Source organism: Pempheris klunzingeri, chromosome 3 (assembly GCF_042242105.1).
Source record: "Pempheris klunzingeri isolate RE-2024b chromosome 3, fPemKlu1.hap1, whole genome shotgun sequence".
Taxonomy (NCBI): Eukaryota; Metazoa; Chordata; class Actinopteri; order Acropomatiformes; family Pempheridae; genus Pempheris; species Pempheris klunzingeri.
Genome location: NC_092014.1, coordinates 10917812 through 10937266, shown reverse-complemented (window position 1 = coordinate 10937266; position 19455 = coordinate 10917812). Strand labels below are relative to the sequence as shown.

Here is a 19455-nt window from a genome sequence, read left to right as displayed (position 1 = left end):
GTGGTGTTCTGCAGATTAACATTGTACATGAAACACATGAAAAATATAAGCCCACAGTTGTTAAAATCCCTCCACCATGACCAGATGCAATATTGTTTCCAGGTTAGGACACCAGTAAGAATAAGATAATAAGACCATATACAATAACGATAGTATATCCATAATGATGTAACATTACAAAAGGACAGTTCCCAATAATGTCCATAATGTAAGTAATTCTAAAGTAATAAAAGTAACTTATGTGCATTTAGTTGATCAAATGTTTGTCTTTGTCTAATGGAGCATATTTTATATAGTGGTATTACTCCTTTCGCTTAGGTAGAGAACACCTACAGTATTTCACCTGTTTTATTTTTGCTCTACTCTCACTGATGGATTATTCTGACACCATTGTAGAGTAAAATATTCCATGGCCTATTTCAGTCTCCAGTTTTTGTCAATATATTGACCTGTTTTAGGTTCACTTATTTGTTTGCTTATGTGTGACATGAGTCACACATGATGAACCATCAGCAGCCAAAATAAAATAAACCACTGTGCCAATATAATCATGACTGTGTTTGTCATGGTAAAGCCATTTCTAATCAGTAAAATATAATCTGTATATTGGCTCTGAAAGTGGTTCAATGTTATGCCTACTGTTGACATTTCTGCCAAACAGGGAGTTGAAATTCTCCTCACTTGTTGAGTAAGTAAATATGATCTATAATTATACTGCAGCTGCTGTGTGCATTTTTGCAACTTCAAAATGGGATGAGAACAGTTTTTGGACGCAGCTGTGGAAACCTAGCTTCAAGCTGTGGGTGGGCTGTTTCCATGGCAGCGCATCAGTGTTAACACTAGGAATCATATATCACAGGATTTATAGGATGATTTTCTTCTTTTTTTCAATAAACCCAAAGCAGTTTTGGATTTAATCTGTTTGTCTCTTTATAACATTCAACTTTTTGGGTGAATTTACCCACATTATGAAAAACACATTAAATCACCTTCAGTGGTATTGATTTCTGAGATGTTTGCCTCCACAACAACAACAAAAAAATAACGGAGATTTAAAGAATTTTTTTTGTGGTGCTCACAGCACTGATAAATACTTACACTTAACAACAGTACTTGATCAAATGGAGTTAGTTACATTTCAAATGCACAGACGTCACTGGAACAACTTTTTTAACCAAAGGAATAGTCCCCATTTCCCACTTTACTTTCACCTCCACTGAATGGGGATGGCTGCAGAAATCTAAGAAACCAAAACTATTTGCGTGGTTACATATCATTAGATGTAAGAAAGATTATGTGTGTGTATTTTTTTGTTATTTTGGTGCAAATACACAAATACATCCAGAATATGGTAATAATTTTACTTTATTTAAATGATTAGGCGAGCATTTGAAGAAATACTTTGTTTCTTCTATAGTTACTTAAATAACTGCATAAACTTCAAACATTCAAAAATGAAAATGTACAACCAGTTATGATAACAGTTTCAATGCCCTTCCATGTTTAGTCCCAACCAGCTTCACATTTTGAAGTGGACAACATAAAATGTTCACTAGTGGCAAAATCACAGGTATCTCTTCATGATCCACTGATCTTCATCCACACTTGGAGGCAAGTAAGAAGCTAAAAGAAGCATTCTGTTATTTTATTTTCTTCTTTTGTTCTTCAAGAACTGGATTTGGCTGAAGAACACCTCCAGATGTACCTACAAAGTCCCCCATCTTTATATTTATGTCGAGCGGATGATGTCGAAAGCAGTTTGTTGATCTTAAGACGCTGATTTGCTTGTGCAGAATGCCTCCTGGGTTCTCACTACTTGAAGCACATGCCTTTACAATCAAGTGTCCGTGTCCTTCTTGGTTTCGGGGGAAAAACACAAGAAAAGCAGAGTAAAAAAAGAAACTAAGGGCTGGGGCGTTCTACATTGTGTGTAGATTGGTTCGTTAAGATCAAACAAGGCGGTTCTTGGGGTCAGGCTGGAGCGAGGAAGGAGAGGAGTTGGCGGGCGGGGGGGGGGGGATTTGAGGAGAGGGACATCTTAAAATTTCAACAATAGAGCTAAATTATTTCAGTAAGTTTTTGCTCCTAGTGTAAAGACTCTTAAAAAAAACATGAACATACACATCTATTCATATACATTTACACAATCTAAAAGCGTCCAACTCATCCGCCTCTGAATAGGTTATTTAGTCTGTCCAGCTCCCTGCAGTTATCCATGGTCATGAGTTCTGCCTTCTTGCGCATTCGGTCGTCCCGGTACACCTTAGCAGCATACAGCAGGTCAGTTTCTGGAACAGACGGGCAGAAAAACAATGCAAACGATAAAACAAAAGATTGCAGGAAAAGACCATTAGACTCAGTAAGCTCGTTCGGAGGGTGTATTATAACCATGGTTACTAACTTGTCTGCCTCTCCTTCCAGCAGTTATTTCTGACATTAGATACGTAGTCGTCCTCCACATTCTTCTCAATCTGCTGCAGCGCTGAGCCCTTATATTCCGACTTGAAATCTCTGGTGACGTAATAGTCAACATGCAGGTTTTCTGTCTGCCGTTTTATGGTCTGACCCGTGGACCTGGAAGAGACGGAGAGGGTGCAAGCTAGTGTGAAAATGCTGACAAATATAGTAGTTTCCCCTCACAAATCCTCTGTGTGTGTGTGTGTGTGTGTGTGTGTGTGTGTACGTACGGTCTAGAGTAGAGGCTGTAGGGTGGAGGGGACACCATCATCTGGCTCAATATTGACACTAAAATCAGGACCACGATGGGCATCAGCTGGATAAACATTGAGAAACCACCCTGGAGGAAAAACACAGTACGATGAGTGCTTAATTTTCAAGGACGCAAAACAAATCTATGAGAATCTACAGGTTTCTATGGATGCACGTCAATTCAAATTATAATGTGCATTTGTGCAAAAAATGTTATTTTTAAAAAAAATAAAAAGATACAAAATGTGAGCTCATCTACGCACATCTCCCCTTTCTTCTGTTCTCTCTTGTCGGTAATCCGTCTGTTGGCTGTAGCTCGTTCTGCTGTGTGGACTTGCTGTAGACAAAAGATATTAAGACCAAGGTCAGACGCTTAAAGTTGCGACTCATTATCGATTAATCTGCGATTACATTGCTTGATTAACCAATTATTGGCCATCTCAGTTTCCCACAGCTCAAGTCTTCAAATCTTGTCTGGTTTGATCAACAGTCCGAAGCTAAAAAAATATTCAATTTACAATGATATAAAAACAGAAAAAAAAACCCCAAAACCTTACATTTAAGGAACTGGAAATCAAACAATTATTCGATTTTCAAAATAGTTGCTGATTAATCGTTTAAGCTCTATCAGATACAAAGTTATGGAATATGTCACCAGTTACACCTCTTAAAGATCAGTATTTACATTTTACACTTTACATTCACTCCATTCTATAATACATAAAATAATCATGTAGAAAACCATGTGTGCTTTTAGGGACGAGGAAAAGAAAAGAGTGCACCAGTCATCCCAGCAAACAACAAAATCAATTGGTCTGACTTCATCATTCATCATTAGAGGAATACTTGAATAAAATTATCCTATTCAGAAAAAATGGCATATTGGATCTAAGCAAGGAATTTAAGTAGAAAAACTCATCACAGATCATGAACTTTATGTGTTTGAGTCTACATGTGTACCAGTCCTCACTTACAGGAGGGGAAGCCACCGCCAAAGAACATGTTGAAGAGGTCTTCAGGAGTGATGTCAGCCTCAAAACCCCTGTGGAAGTCGAATCCTCCTCCGTGCGAGTGACCCGGACTGCTCGGCTCCTCTCCTCCTGTCAGGTCATACTGCCGTCTTTTGTCTGGGTTGCTTAGCACAGCATATGCATTCCCAATCTCTGCAGGAGGACAGGGTTGTGTATTAAAAAGCAGAAAAAGCAATGGAAACAAACTGTTTTTTTCTTATGTGTTCAAATACAATTCTTAGATATTTAAAGTTTCCATTAAATACGCAATTTTGTCAGATACCAGCTACATCACAAATAGAACAGATCAGTAAGGTAATCATTAATTTGAGTGAAGTTACTTTTAAAGGCCTCTGTTGCTCCAGGTGCACGATTCTTGTCTGGATGGAACTTGAGCGCTAGTTTCCTGTAGGCTTTCTTCAGCTCGTCCTCACCGACTTCTTTACTGACACCCAGCACTTCATAGTAGTCCTTACAACGTTTTATTCTGAGACGCAGAGACAAGAGAGTGAAGTGGCTTTAAAAAAGGAAAAAAAAAAAACCCTGCTCTGAATCATTTTTGGCGTCTCCAGCTCTGACAGAAAGACAGGCTCTCCTTGAGTTTACCTTCAGTGTTGCATCATCTTTCCCTGTCTCCTTTTGAACCACAAGAGGTGCATTGAAAGCAAAGCAACATGTTGATGTGCCTTAGTCACACAGATGACTGACATTCAAGCACATCCCCCAGAGAAACGTAGCTCATAGCTTCTGATGCCAACAGCAGCTACCTTTACGTCTTCTCTGGTTTACTAATTCAAAGTGTCTATGCTCACACTGGCAGTACAAAGCAAAAGGCCATCGGCTATGTATATGTTCCACTAATGTGTTTGGCCAGACCCAGTGAGAAACTTGAGACTTAACACTGTATTTAGGATGTTTTATTACCAACACTTGACATTGCTCAAAGAAATAAGCCGAGTCTCTGTGTAATGTCAGCACTTCCAGAGGAATGACAAATCTTTCCATAACAGGTTAAATACAGGAAGGCAGGAATCAAACATGTGCACTTTTTCTTTATTGATTGATTGACACATACAAGGGTCTGTGATGCATATTTCAGTCTGCCATTAGAGCTGAGCAACATGGTTGAACTCGGTATTACAAAATGAATATCCATATTTTTCAGATAGAGATTTGCATCACAAAATAGTACGTATGAAACTGTATGAAAACTCACATAGATTAAATAAATTGATCAAGTGAACTGTGTTACACTGTTCCGCTCACATCAGACATAAAACTTCACATGGGGTCAACCAATAAGCCACGTTGTTGTTTTTAGATTATCATTTGATGCGAATCATTAAGTTGGACAACAGATTCTCATGAAATGTTAATGATGTAATCAAATCATCCTGATATCCTTAAAGTCGATAATCTTGTTATTGCCCAGTCTGCTCATCATTGAATCATGACTGATGAGGTCTCATGGGAGAAATTTCAGACACAATTGTAGCATACAACCGGTTTCACCTGATGCAATTTTAACCCACTGAAGCCTCCCTAATGGATTTACCATAAAAACACTAGGGAATAGAGTCATTCCCTGCATTTAAGTGTAATACACTGGTAAGATTGCAGCATGTTTATCTTATTAATGAACTCAAGTTGCCACCTTAAACTATATAGGATCTGATTGGAGGCTGTACTGTGTGCTGCAGATATAATGTACTTATTTGCCTTCCTCTCTGTAATTCTATCTCATGGTCTAAAATTAGGGCACAAACTGCAGTGGTTACCTGGTATCTAGTTCGCACCGTTAAATGTCTACCCTCCCCTCAAATCCCGCACGGGCATCACCACGAGCTGAAGAGGTTCCCATGACAACAGCTGTGTGTGCACAACACTGCAGCCACAGATAAAAGGTCTAATCAGGTATGATAGAGACAGTACTGCTGCAACAGGACCAACTGTAGGAAAGCTCCGAAATAGCTGACTGAGGTGGGAGAGATTACAGCAGCGACTGGTGGCAAAATAAATACAGCATGAAAGGGAAGACCTGGTGAATCCTAAAATTCTCACCTTTGCACACCTTCGACCTGCTCTTTGGTGAAGCCTTTAGAAGAGTCACCTCCTCCGGACTCATGGCGTTCCTTTTCTGGCTGGGCGTCGGTGCCTTCTGAGGTTTCTGCTGGCCTCCTACGGTGTATACCATTACCCGCTGAGCTCCCATTCTTCATTAACGCATCCCACAAAGCTGAGGAAGGGAGAAAGAAGCTTTAAGATTAATTCAATGACACATTATTACCTTAGGTATCTTACAAGAGTCCAAGCTTAACAACTTCCTTGAGTAAAAGAAAAAAAAGATACACTTGAAAAAGCGTTATTAGGGTAACATGAGACTTAAAGAGCAATCAGATGGTTTGTCTTTTCACGATTCAATAAAAGTTTGATTTTAGAACATATTTATACGGCGCAGCGTTGCTCAGAAATAAAAACAAAATACTACACTGAGAGGTGAAAGATTTTCAAGTAGCCAAAGTTAGAAAGACAGCACTCAGTGTCAGGATGTGTTGTTCAATGCACTTTTATCGAGCAAGGCCCAGCTGGAATGATACCCAGTTAGACCTTTAAATAGCTCTTAACTTAGTCAATAAGAAAAACAGCCTACAAAATCAAATTTGGTACAGTACAAGGAAGTAGTGGTCAGAGGGCTTTCTACTGATGTGAGATCAGTGGGTAAACACGGTAACTTTGGATGTAACCTGGCACTACAGCATCATGGCGGTCGCTCAGAGTAAATCACCACAGTTGTCAAAGTCAAGTTGAGATGATCACATGAGGAGGTACCAAATCAACCACCTATTTAAAAAAAAAAAGTTTCATCCAATGAATGACTTTTTGTGTGCTTAGAGGCATTGCTGTGCACTAATCTCAAGGCAAACATTCATCAAGTGTACATTGCATTTTGTCTACAGGCCCAGCTTTGCTTTCCATAATCAAAATCATTTAAATCCTGTTGTCTATTCCGAACCAGCAGGCAGCAAGTTGTCCACAACCGAGCTGTCAATGATCAATAAAATTAGCTACATATCAACTACACTACAATTCTTTGACAGGATCCCTTCAACGGTAACTAGGATAATCTAAATTACTGCACTACCGTCACAGGGACGACCCTTTGTATAGAATCATTGAGGTGACTGTTGTATAAATACAAAATATGCCCATTGTGTCCTAATGACCGGCAGTGATAACACTTTTATTCCTATGGAATGCAAACGTGAGAACATGCTCTGTTGTCCATTGCCCACTGTTTGCAGAGTCCCTCCACGAATCTTAAACTCGAGTTCAAGATTGGTTTCCATATGGGAAATATGGTCAGTGATGCAAAAATATATCCTCGAAGACAGAAAAGCAACAGTAGAGCTGACTATCTATCATCTCTGGCTTGGCAGCAGAAATGCTTTTAATGCTGATATATTGTTCCTTATTGTTTATTAATGCATTATTCATCATTATAGAGTTAGTTCTAATGTAACTTAAGCGCACAACTACTGCCTCTTACATTACTATAATCCCTCTTTCCCATAGCAGTCTAAGCTACTTAACATGTTGAGAGTCAACAATGTGTTTTTTTTTTTTAAACAAATCGTATTGTTCTGCTTTGTACTCTAGCTATGTACTTACATTCTACACATTTTGCCATGCTGAATCATACATTATTGCTTCTACAACAACCTAATTTGCTCATTAATGAATAGTTTAATCTATTAATCTGCTGTCTACATTAGTCGTTCTAATTTTTCCTTTTTATTGTGAACACGTTGACATCAGACTGAAAAAACACTGGGCAAACTGAGCCAGTTGATAATCAGCTTAGTAATGCCAGACAACTCAAAGGCATTTGGACATTATGAAGGTGATTTGTGATACGAGCACGACCCCCATGTGGCTGCACTGAACTAAACTCCAATGAGAGACGCGGGTGTAAAAAGCTGCTGCCTTGGCCTGCCTTCCTCTATCACGCCTTTATGCATGATGCCCTGGATTGCAACATCAGGGGATGTGACGAAATTCCTCATCACTCAATGTCAGACCTGTGTGTAAACGCTCGCTACAACTTTGTCAAGGTCTCTGCAGCAAGAAGGGAGACACCTCACAACTGCAGATTCATGGAAGCTCGCTGACTTTTACGTGCCAGAGGTGTCAAGCAGCAGTGGCTGCAAAGGTTAATGTTCAGTTCTTGTTTTCACCGCCATTTTCATGCTTTATGAGAGGCTTGAACTTGGATCTGTAGGAAATCAGTAGGAAATCATGATCATTTCTGCCAACAAGGTTATTTTTCCTGTAGTTACGTCAGTCTCTCTGCAAGATATCTACAAAGTTATTATGAACGGTTATAAGCTCCCCCCACTCGTACGCATCTTTATCCAGGTCATCAGGACTGTAAACTCTCATCTTCCCTGTGTCTCAAGCAAATGAACCCACACAGTCCCATTAAATCATTAATCCACTTGATCCACATACTTTTCCTATATAGTATCTATTTCAGCTCCCCTCACAGTTAAAACCATCTTATGTGGTACATTGTTTAAAACATCTTGTTTACACCTTCGTATATTGGGCATTTTGTTCTTTTTATTTAACATTCTTGGAATGCATTTCACTTTACAATTCAGTCCACAATCTGTGGTGTGCATGTGGATGGTAAAAATCCTGAGAGTTTGCTCAAATAACCGAATACTGATAAGTGAAACTTGCTTATCTTAACTGCAAATTGGTGGCCGTGTGTGCGCTATTCACTGTTATTTAGCTTCTTCGAGGTCCAGCCTTGGCGAGCCACTTATCCACTAGCTTCCTGTGGGAATCTTGGGAGTTGTCATTAAGCACTTCACACACATATACAGCCACACCTGAGGGCAGGCACATCATTATGCACACACACAGAGAGACATCCTTGCACATCTAACTGCACGACATCTCAAGTAACAAGTTACAGTTTAACAACTGAGGAGCAGCCGGTCATCAGTATGCAGGAAGGTTATCTATCCTACAACACAGTCACTCATCATACGGCATATTAATTTGTTAGTCCCATCCTCACCTACACCTGTTTGCAGTCCTCTCACAGACAGCTGTGTGTGCGGATTAGCAAACACTTTGAGGATCTCTCCAGGTCACTCATTCAATTAAAGGATTGGCGGTGGGATGGCCAGCATGAGGTCATCCTTCTCCGGGCTCCACTGTGCCACAGGCCTTTACACAGCGGCATTAATAACACAAGCCAAAGTCCATTACTTTGAGTGACAGTAAAATTACACTTCACCAAAATGCTTTAAAAAAAGGTCAGCTAGTCTTCCGGACGGTACTGTAGGTGACAGCTAGCATTAACTGCTGAATGAATGGTGGCTCGATTGTGGATTTACGTTTCACGGCTAGCTAGCTTGTGTCAGTTACTGGTGCCCTTACTTTTCACCGAAAGCAAAATGACAAGCTAACACTTGTTCACTTAACGTCACCAAATATAATCCCAACCTACTGATGACAAGTCCACCACAGCTTAGCGCTAGCTAGGTTAGCTGAACGCTAGGCCCACAGCTCAGCTAGCGTTAACTCGGATGTGTGTTGACTAGTTTCCAGTCTTTAAGTCAGAGTGTATTCTTGACTGACTTTCCCCAATTGAAAGCGTATTTCTCATCGTTATAGCTGTATAATAGTTAACAGCTGACCTGTTGTGAGCTTAAACCGAGAGTGGTGTTAACAAACGTCAGCTGCTGGTTAAGCTAACAGCAGTGATGTTCTGTCGATGGGTTAGCTCCGGCTAAACCGACACGTCGATCACAAGCGGTCTCACCTTTGGCTCGACTAGTTGGGTACAGCTTCTCCGCTTTGCTCAGAAACTTCAACGCTTTCTCTTTGTCTCCGGCATCGAGGGCTTTCGTCGCTATATTTATACATTTCTCTGCTTCGTCCCTGTTCCCTTCCATCTTCACCCCTCTTCCTCCTCCGGCAGAGTCAGCTGATCACCTCAGACAACACGTGGTCAGCCGAACTGACAGCAGCAGCAAATCTGTGGATTTTAGGGACTCTTTGATTTATTTCTCTTGCACTATGTTTCCTTTTTAGTATTTATTTAAAAAGATATGCATTAATGTGCATTGGTGGAAGAATCCTATGATACTTGACTGAAGTATAAGTACCAGTACAACAATGTGAAAATACTACATTACAAGTGTTAGTCCTTGATTGAAAATCCTACATAAGTAAATGTATAAAAGCATGAACAGAAAATTGTACTACCTGTTTTACATCTCCTGAAATTATTATCATTTATTATTGCTGTCGATACCAGTTTATTCAACATTACTACAGCCTACACCTGCCAACAGCGTCATATTCTTACTACAGTAGGCTGATATGTTTTTAACCACAGTTTTATAATCATATTTCATATGTAATTTATTCCTGTATTTAAATTATGCACTATAATGTTATGCCTTAAATTCTTTTTTTTAAATGTTTACTTGCATGTTTCACTTTTATAGATGTTATTTGTGGGAGCTTTAAATTCAAGATTGCCATCGATTGCCTCACTTCAAGTCTTGTGCAAATGACAAATACAGACATTGACTGGACTTGACTATTATGGCCCCTGTGACTGACATTATACTCTATATTATATATTAATTGATAATACTGATACATTCTATATTGGTTTTGCTGGTCAGGGTAGAGATAGTTTTCAATTACTTTACATAAAGTTAGGTAGTTTAGTGCAGCTGTCCTAAACCTAGGGGTTGGGCCCCCTCAGAGAGTCACAAGATAAACGTGAGGGTCTGTGAGAACAAAATCGTAAGGAAGAGAATACAAAGTTGTGCTAAAGTTTCATAATCAGTTTTAGAACTGCTCTCCAAGCTTAGCTTTTTTGTGAAATATTGGATAATTGTTTTTCTTTTACATTTTTAAATAATTTGAAGAGTTTAGAGGAGAAATCACTCTGTGGTGGAACTGCTAACAACTGGAGCATAACAAAGGGCTCACAAACCAAAAAGACTGGAGAACCACTGGTTTGACGTTCAAGAATACATTGTATTTTTTATGTAAAATCTTAATCTAGAGGTAACTATAGCTGTCACATCAATGTTGAGTACAAACTACAGTATTTCCCTCTAAAATTCATACCACTTTGCTTTAGACATGGTTGCTGTGTAGTTCTGCATGTATCTGGCAACATATTATTACTGCCGTTTTATTTCTGACTGAATAGTCCGCACAGGCCTGTTCTAAATGTAGGTTTATTATCTGGATAGTTGAGGAATAAAACCTCAAACGTTCTCCTTTTAAGAAAGGCTTAATTTTAAAAAGGAAGTGCACACCTTCAACCAGAGAGGGAAGAATGAGTCACAGACACTTTCAAGACCTCCATAGCACCATTGCATATTCTCATTAGCCAGCAGATACAGTACAGTGACGACAATGGGGAAAAAGGAATCACTCTGCATCCACTCAAGTAGAAATGTTTTGTTTAAGAAGAATCTGAGCTCATCATCATGGAGGCATTGTATTTTCCACATTTCCCCTCACAGTCTTCATTAAAATAAAAAGGGATGATTAGTATCCCTTATTTGTACATTTCTTCTCATATACCCAGGATGAATTTTTAATCAAGGCTTGTATTGAACTGGTTGAAAAACTTAAATTTATCATGAGGTACTGATTAGAAGAAAGCTAATGAGAAATTTGATCAAAGTCCAATGATCAAATGTACTACTACCCCCTTGCATATGCCTTACAATGTGCCACTATTAAAACAGAACACATAACATGATTCATAACAATTCTTTAATTATTAATATTCACCAAAGGAGACGGATGTATACTGCAAAGAAGAAAAAATATAGATAATGAACAGTTATTTACAAGAACAGTGTTAGCTGTAGAAAACAGTGGGATAATTAAATGACAAAAACGAACATGAATTCGAATTGAATAAAGATCTTGCGAATAAAAACAAGTGAAGTCTCACACTCATTTTAGTGGAGATTTAAAAGAGCAAAGTGTTAAACTAAACCCTGAAACCCAGATTTTTTTTTTTTTCCTTCTTGCTCGGTTTCACACATTTTCAGCATTGTTACAAAACCACACAGCTAAATCTCACAGCTCAGCCCGTCCGTACAAACAAAGTTACCCATCTGCAGGATTTCAAGTACAGTCAGAGTTGAAGGCAGCAAACAAGGCTGATGAGACTGTCAGGTTTGTCAGTCTTTTAAGCTGGTGTACGTGAAGGAGGAAGTTTGGCAGCAAAAGAGCCCATGGTGTTGAGTGCTGCATGGATGCGGAAGTGTAGCCTCGACTCCATGCTGTAGTCTTTGTAGTTCGTCCTACAAATAAGATCATTTATTAGCTCTTAGTGCAATATGGCAGTATAAATAGTTTGGTTACATATTAGCACACCGTCATCCCTTTCAGAGAACTCCCTGGGAACAAAATGCATTCCCAACAAGAGAAAAGGATTCACAGAAATCCAAAATGACTTCCAACATGCTGGAAGTGAGTATTTTATATTATGTATATTCTGATATTTTATAGTGAAGGGACAATATAACTTTCTTGGTCATAAATTTAAACCATATATCATTTAGTTGGGCAGCCATAGTTTGACTTAAAAGGGAAAGAGAACATCTTAAATGCCCACATGTGGAACTAGATGTGACCCAGGTCTATGGATGAGCGAAAACCACTTACTTGGCATTTTCTATCACGGTGATGGCGGTGTTGAAGTCACCTTTCTGCTTGTGCAACAGGCCCAGCTCAAACATGGTAAATGGCACCAGGTAGTTGTCATGCTTTAGATCGTTTTCACTGCAAAAAATATGAAATTAATATTCTGCAGTTAAAAAACTAGGATTTCCATAAAAGGCCTCAGAGTTTGTTCAGATGCAAACGGTAGCCAGACGAAGGATAGTGGAGGATGAGACACTGATAAAAAAAAAGAAAAAAAAAACATGTGGATTTAAAACATGTGTAGAGATGATTGAATCTGAAGCAAATGAGATTGAGCCAGTGTCATACAGTAGATGTAAAACATAAGTGTTGAAGGACAGAAGTAACCAGGTCATGTGCATATTTTTTTAAAATTATGTTTCAGTCCATTTGCAAACAGTTTCCTGAGAGAAATATGAAAGTTTAAACTTCAATCTGTGATTAATTAATTTCCTATAACAATTGACGTAATAGACAATTAACATGACAGCCAACATTTATGATCTCTCGGGGGACAAGAAATATGAACCATGTTTTATACTGTGCCCAATAATGACCAACCATACATTGTCCTGAGGTAATGAAATAGATGACCAAGAGTTACTGGACTGAGCACTAAATTAAAATACTGTTAAAAGCCCCCAGTTGATGCTAAAGTACAAAAGATTGAGCTCAAACTGCAATTTCCCCCAAAACATGCATTTTATTTCAACTTTAGAAAGATTCATTTGATTCGCTTGTAGAATATAAAAACAGAATATAAAACAGTGGTTCTATTCAAATTCTCCTCATGATAGAAATATTCCAACTGATATCATTCCCGAGTAATTTTCTGACATTAGTGCAGAAGGGTCCCATTACAATGCTGCGTGTGTTGCTGTGGTGTTAAGATGACCGTACCTGGAAATTACATGATTGAAGCAGAGCTCAGCCTGGACCAGACGCCCCAACTGCCTCAGACACAGGCCCTTCAGCAGCTGGACCACGCAGTTGTCATCCAGATGATACTCCGATGGGTCTACACATGAATAAAAGCGGTTAGTTTTACATTGCTGCAAAAAAAAAAAACAAAGGAAAAACCCAACAAAAACATCAGTGGTTAAAGTTCTGCTGTTTCTCTCACTTGGTTCTTCTCTGAGCTGATCCTCTGCTTTCTCTAAGGTTTTCAAGATCCTTTCAGTCAACTCTGGTCTTTTGCCAACGACTGTGAAACCATTCCATACGTACATCATTTCCTGTGTGGGGGGGAAAAAAAGATAGCTTTTTCGAAAAAGGAGTAGTGGCTTCACAATAATGCAGATTCACTGAAAGTAGCAGCATTCATGCATCCTTACCAAAGCAGGGACGACTAGTTTGACAGGGTTAGAGGACGAGTATCGCTGAGCCTTCTTTGCTGCAAACTTCTCTGTTGGAATCGACTTCCCAGCAATCCTCAGTCGGAGACCATCCACCTGCCTGCAAACCACATGTGTCGGTGACTTTGTGATGATTACAGAACTTGAAACTGAACCGCATGGACAAATAATGGTTCTCTCTAGCACACCTGAACAATTCCACCACATTTTCTCCCAGTTCAGCCACTTGTTCCTCCGGTAGCATGCTCAAAATGGCAGCTTTCTGGAACACATAGACGGCCTGCAAGAGGAGCGCAATCAGTTTGTTATAAGGAGGTTTAAAAAAGAAAAAAAAAAAAAACTCAGTACATGATTGGATTTATCAAAAGATAACACTAGTTACCTGAGACCACTTGCTCTCTTTGCAGAGCAGGTCAGCGTATCGATACGCCTCCCTCCACTTTTGTTCAAAGGAGTAGGCCCACATCAGCTCCCAGTAACACAGGTGGTGAATCTGACGCCACTCCTCTTGTGCCGCGATACATGCTAGGAACTTCTCCTGGGCCTGCACAGAAATCCAGACTCATGGGCGTTCATTTTTTTTAATGCAATAACCGAATGAGCTGAGACTGAACATTGGGCAACTGTAGGCTCATTCAGTTAGACATAACCAGTACTCACAAATGTGAAGTTTCCTTTGAGCAAAGCAATTCTTGCAATGTAGAAAAGAATCAGGGCTCCCTGTGGACAAAATGCAAAGAAATTAATTTACAGAGGGGGGCATTAAAACAGTGACCTTTGGCATGAGAATCAGCAGAAAACACTGCTCACATTAGGGAACTTTTCAATGTATGGCTTCAGTAGGGCTTCAGACTCAGCAAGGTTTCCTTCACCAGTGCCTGAGGGAAGAAAATGATCATTAAAAATCCCAATATAAACAAGAAAATCCTGTGCTTTCACAAATATAATTAATTAGGAATTTAAATCCCCGAGGAGACGTAGCAGTGGCCCCACCCCTCACAGTGGTCTCACCCAGAATCACTGTGATGTAGAGATGATACATCAGCAGAGTCAGGGTGCTGAGGATGGAGCGCAGGCTGTTGCTGGATGCTCCCTCTCTCAGCTCTGCCAAACCCAGCTCCTGTAATATAATTAGCATGTGATTCTTTGATTTGACATAAAAACCTCTATTGTTGAAATGATGTCGGTATATTAAGAGCTTCAGTAAAAAAAAAAAAAACACATGGGCTTCATCTTTGTATATAGACTGATGGCACCTACCCTGTCTCCTGAGAAGCCCAAAAACTCCATCAGTCTGAGGACTCTGGATGGCAGCAGAGACAGCATCTGATAACAAAAAAGTGGGTTAGAAAAACAATGATATTCATGAGAAAACTTAACAGAAATACTTTGTTCAGACATTTAAGTAGCCTTTATTTTCCACGGTCTACAGCCACGTATCATGTGAGTTAATAAGTGTAAAGACAATGCATAGATTGGTTTGTAAAGTGCATAGATATAATATGGCTATGCAATTTGGCATAAATACATTTTCTGTAACTGTATGACTGAATGCTTTCTATCGATATTTCTCACCAGATTAAATGACCCAATGCCCATGTTGACGCCACCTCTAAAATGAATGTGTGTGTTCTGTTCCGTGTCTTTTGTGATGTTTGCCAAAGCCTGGCAATCCCTGGATGAGGAGACAACACGTCGTTTTAAACATATGATAACGTTTCTTTCATTTTTCTTTTCTCAATGTCCGGCAATGGCATCAGGCTCAAAACAAAAGCTTCTTACTTGTAAATCTGATAACTGTTCCGGATTCTCATCCCTCCTTTGATGAAGCCGATTATACTCTCATCCAGGAACGTGAGCGCCGCTTTCTGCAGAAGAACTTCAGCGTAGCACAGCTCTGCATGCATCTCTTCTGTTAGCCAGAATTAAAAAGACACACGTTGGGTGAAGAAAAGTGTGTTTTTAAAATAAAGCAATGTAAAAGTAGTCATTCTGCAAACATTTTGTCAAAGAAAAAAAAAGCAGTATGTTAGCATTTTATGTAATAGGCTGCAAAAAACAGCACTGATCAGTAATCAATACACTAGGTCTGTAGCACAGAATATAGGTGGAATATATTTCAAATAAAAAGAGAATCTTTTTACAGCATTTACAGCAGGCTTTGTGCAGCTACTTGTGCTGTGATTCTCATTAGATCAATGGCATTTACTTACCAGGATCAACCAACATCTGGTTGTCTCTGACTTAATGTGCACGTCATAGTTTAAGTTGCTATTCAAATTCCCTTGAGGTTCCTGTACGTCAACATGGTGATCATGTCATGCAGGATCTATTATGTAAATTCACTAAGGTGTATATATTCTGGAGACTGTAAAATCTCTCCACTTACCTTCCGTCAGGTTGTCAGTTGGTTGTCTGTACCATAGGCTGGTTAAAGTCTCCACTATTCCAGTTTTCTTCCTAAATCTAAGTTAAGGAACGCAGAGGATATGGCGACAACTTAATACAGACAAGGTGACAAATACAGGGCTGTAATTTATTTTAGTATCTGGTTGATATTCAAAACAACATGCTAAACTTTATGGAAACTTTTGCAAAATTGTTCTAACCGTTAAGCCATACCTTTCGCATGTCAGCAGGGATTCCCTCAGTGATGTCATGGCAGCATCCATGTCCTTTGGTTCAAAGGTCATGCCAGCCTGCATCACCAAGATGCTGCTGTAGCCCATTGCGTGGTACATGCTTTGACTCTTCCTGAAGAGGTCAAATGCAACACATTCTTAAATGATTTTAATAAAATGCGTGCAACTAAAACTGCACATCGCAGTGCAGAGTCCGCTGGAGATTGCCATGAGTGTGTCTGTGATTTACCAGGGTTTTAAGAGACCCAGAGCATCGGCAAACCGGTTGTTCAGGAAAAGCTCCAGGGCAGTGGAGCATTCCTTCAATGCAGTCTCCAAATCCATTTTATGTGACCTGAATGAAAGATTGGTAAATATATTTACATCCCAACACATCATGTTATGCATAAGAACCCAGGAGAACAGGTATATCAAGGCCAGGGAGTCCAGACAAGTGTGTGAGAAGTGAAAATTTCAGGCTTTTCTTCCTTTCGTTAGTCTCGTTATTAAAACAAAACAATTCAAACATTCTTCTGTGCCTCATATAAACCTGAATGAGATGTATAATTTATATCATATTGGTGAGTTATGAAACAATCATCCATCCATCCATTTTCTATACCGCTTATCCGTTAGGGTCGCGGGGGGAGCTGGAGACTATCCCAGCTGACTTCGGGCGAGAGGCAGGGTACACCCTGGACTGGTCACCAGCCAATCGCACAGCCACATACAGACAGACAGACAACCACTCACTCTCACACTCACACCTACGGGCAATTTTTTTTATGTGTGCATGTCTTTGGATTGTGGGAGGAAGCCAGAGTACCCGGAGAGAACCCACGCTAGCATGGGGAGAACATGCAAACTCCACACAGAAACATCCCGGGTCCAAACCGGGATTCGAACCCGAGACTTTCTTGCTGTGAGGCAACAGTGCTAACCAAGTGGGTTTAAAGTGCTTGTATGAGCATCAGTATACTGACCTCTAGTGTGCGTTTAGTATATTACACTGATACAATGTCATCATATGAAGTCCTCATTTGTGATTTGTAGCAGTATATGGCTGAATATTATACAGGATTATATTCCTGTAGAACCTGTTCAATAAAAGACGGCATAATTTCACTTACATTGCATTCTCACAGGGGTTTAGGTCCACCTGAAAAACGGGGAGAAAAAAACTTCAATAATAATCATAATAATAATAATAATAATAATAATAATAATAACAATCATAATAATAATAATAATAGCAGCTTATGTCCGTTTCTAAAGTGAAGTTTAACAGTTTAACCTGGCTTTACTTACATTTTTTAATCTATTTTTATTAAAATCAAGTCAAATGTGATATCCAAGTTAAAATGCACCCACAAGACCTCTGTTCATTCCTTGGTTGGGTGCATGTGCATTATTATTCTGGGCACTTTTTCCAACCTAACTCCCTTCCTCTCCCATCATGACATCTCGCAAATAAAATATCGACAATTCCAAGAAATGAAGCTTGTTAGAAAAGTCAAATGCTGGTCATAAAACACCTGCAGAGAAGTTGCAGTAAAACTTAACCCACCTGTTGCAGCGAGGTGTCTTTCGTCTCCATTTGATGTTGAACTTCGATTCAAGCAACGAGAAGATGCACAAAACGTCGCTGATTTTGAAGAATTTTATGTCTTTCCTTGTCAGGACCTGAGCCCCTTCTGTCAGAGAAGCTCTCTCTTCAATTGCAGACAAATCGATCATTTGGATTCCCGCGATATTTATAAGGTTAAGGAGGCAGGAGGGGCCGATATTTCTCTAGCCAGCCCTTACGTTTGTCTCCTCACGTCACAGGACATCAGTAAAGCACGGCTATAAAAACACACAGTAGGGCACTTTCTCCTCTCAAGCTGGCACTTCTTTGCACCCTGAGCAACCTTTACAAGAAATATTATATCCGGATTTTTTTTTTTTATCAATTTGGACTCCCCTAGGCCTCTGCTGTAAACTTTCATTCATTAAACAAGCTGGCGCAACTGCATGTGGGTGAAACCACATGAGAAAAAGGGGACTCACAGCTAAATCAATGAGGATAAACGGAATCTGAAATTCTAATGCTCCGACAAGGACAACTCATCTGTCATGAAAATGCAATGACCTCATGCCACTAAGTAGCCACACCCGGCCTCAGATAGATGCTGGGCATGTGAGGCTCGTTAATCCTCAGGGAGGAACGAGGGGCAGGTAGCAGGTGACGAGGCTTGATAACACGAGACAGGTGTGTAAAAACAGTGTGAAAACAGGGGATGGCTGGAGGATACTGACTCCTGCTGGACCGGTCCACCAGGTAATCCCAGTGGCACTGGTCAGATCTTTTACATACCAATACAGAAAAGGGAAAATACAAGTGGAAGTCCTGCATTAAAAAGTCTATTGGAGTGAAAGTGAAGAAACTGCATAAAAAGCAGTTATTGAATGTAAAAGTACTTGTTAAATGAAAGAAAAAAAGAAAAAAAAGGCCCATGTCAGTGATTATTCTTATATATCAAATTTTTTTTAATACTGATGCAAAGATTCCTAGCATTTCATTTCTGAAGCTGCTTGGCTACTTTATCTACATTGGAGTCTTAGTCCAGTGATTCCACACAAATGGGTCAGGCCCCCTCCTAAAAGTCACAAAATGAATCTGAACGGTCCCAGAAGTTTATTGGGGTAGAAGCATCCAAACAGGTTTGAATCCATTGCTTTAATCTTAAACAGTGCGTATTATTTCATAAGCTTATTGTGTTTGTAATGTAAGATGTGGAGCTGTAAATGTAGTGGACTGAAAAGTACGATATTTCCCTCTGAAGTGTTGCATAAAACGGAAATAGCGTGGTAAAGTAAAAATTCCTCAAGATTGTACTTAAGTGCAATACTTAAGTAAATGTACTTAGCTATTTTACAGCTATTTGACAAACAAGGGAGGAGAGAGGCAGAGGAGGGAACGGTGTCATTGTCACAGAAACTAATATGAATAAAGTCATCTGGGGAGAAATTCCT

General features: G+C 39.6%; 2 protein-coding genes and 1 long non-coding RNA gene across 3 annotated transcripts in view; 1 reads left to right on the top strand and 2 right to left on the bottom strand.

Annotated features, from left to right (window-relative positions):
- Positions 1–19455, top strand: part of LOC139225635 (uncharacterized) — a 223735-nt gene that overhangs the window by 161435 nt on the left and 42845 nt on the right. The window lies entirely within an intron of this gene.
- dnajb14 (DnaJ heat shock protein family (Hsp40) member B14) lies at positions 1348–9715 on the bottom strand. Its single transcript, XM_070856554.1, has 8 exons — positions 9556–9715; positions 5781–5955; positions 4061–4206; positions 3684–3872; positions 2973–3046; positions 2688–2797; positions 2402–2574; positions 1348–2288 (listed from the first exon to the last, which is right to left on the bottom strand). Exons 1-8 carry the CDS (start codon positions 9686–9688, stop codon positions 2164–2166), a joined length of 1125 nt encoding a protein of 374 aa, XP_070712655.1. The 5' UTR covers positions 9689–9715; the 3' UTR covers positions 1348–2163.
- LOC139198778 (tetratricopeptide repeat protein 39B-like) lies at positions 11954–18067 on the bottom strand. The gene is made up of 18 exons (XM_070827718.1): positions 18008–18067; positions 17571–17599; positions 16691–16795; positions 16442–16573; positions 16209–16285; positions 15602–15731; positions 15395–15494; positions 15080–15145; positions 14831–14939; positions 14630–14697; positions 14480–14539; positions 14202–14363; positions 14008–14099; positions 13799–13919; positions 13588–13699; positions 13365–13482; positions 12447–12563; positions 11954–12082 (listed from the first exon to the last, which is right to left on the bottom strand). Exons 1-18 carry the CDS (start codon positions 18035–18037, stop codon positions 11968–11970), a joined length of 1743 nt encoding a protein of 580 aa, XP_070683819.1. The 5' UTR covers positions 18038–18067; the 3' UTR covers positions 11954–11967.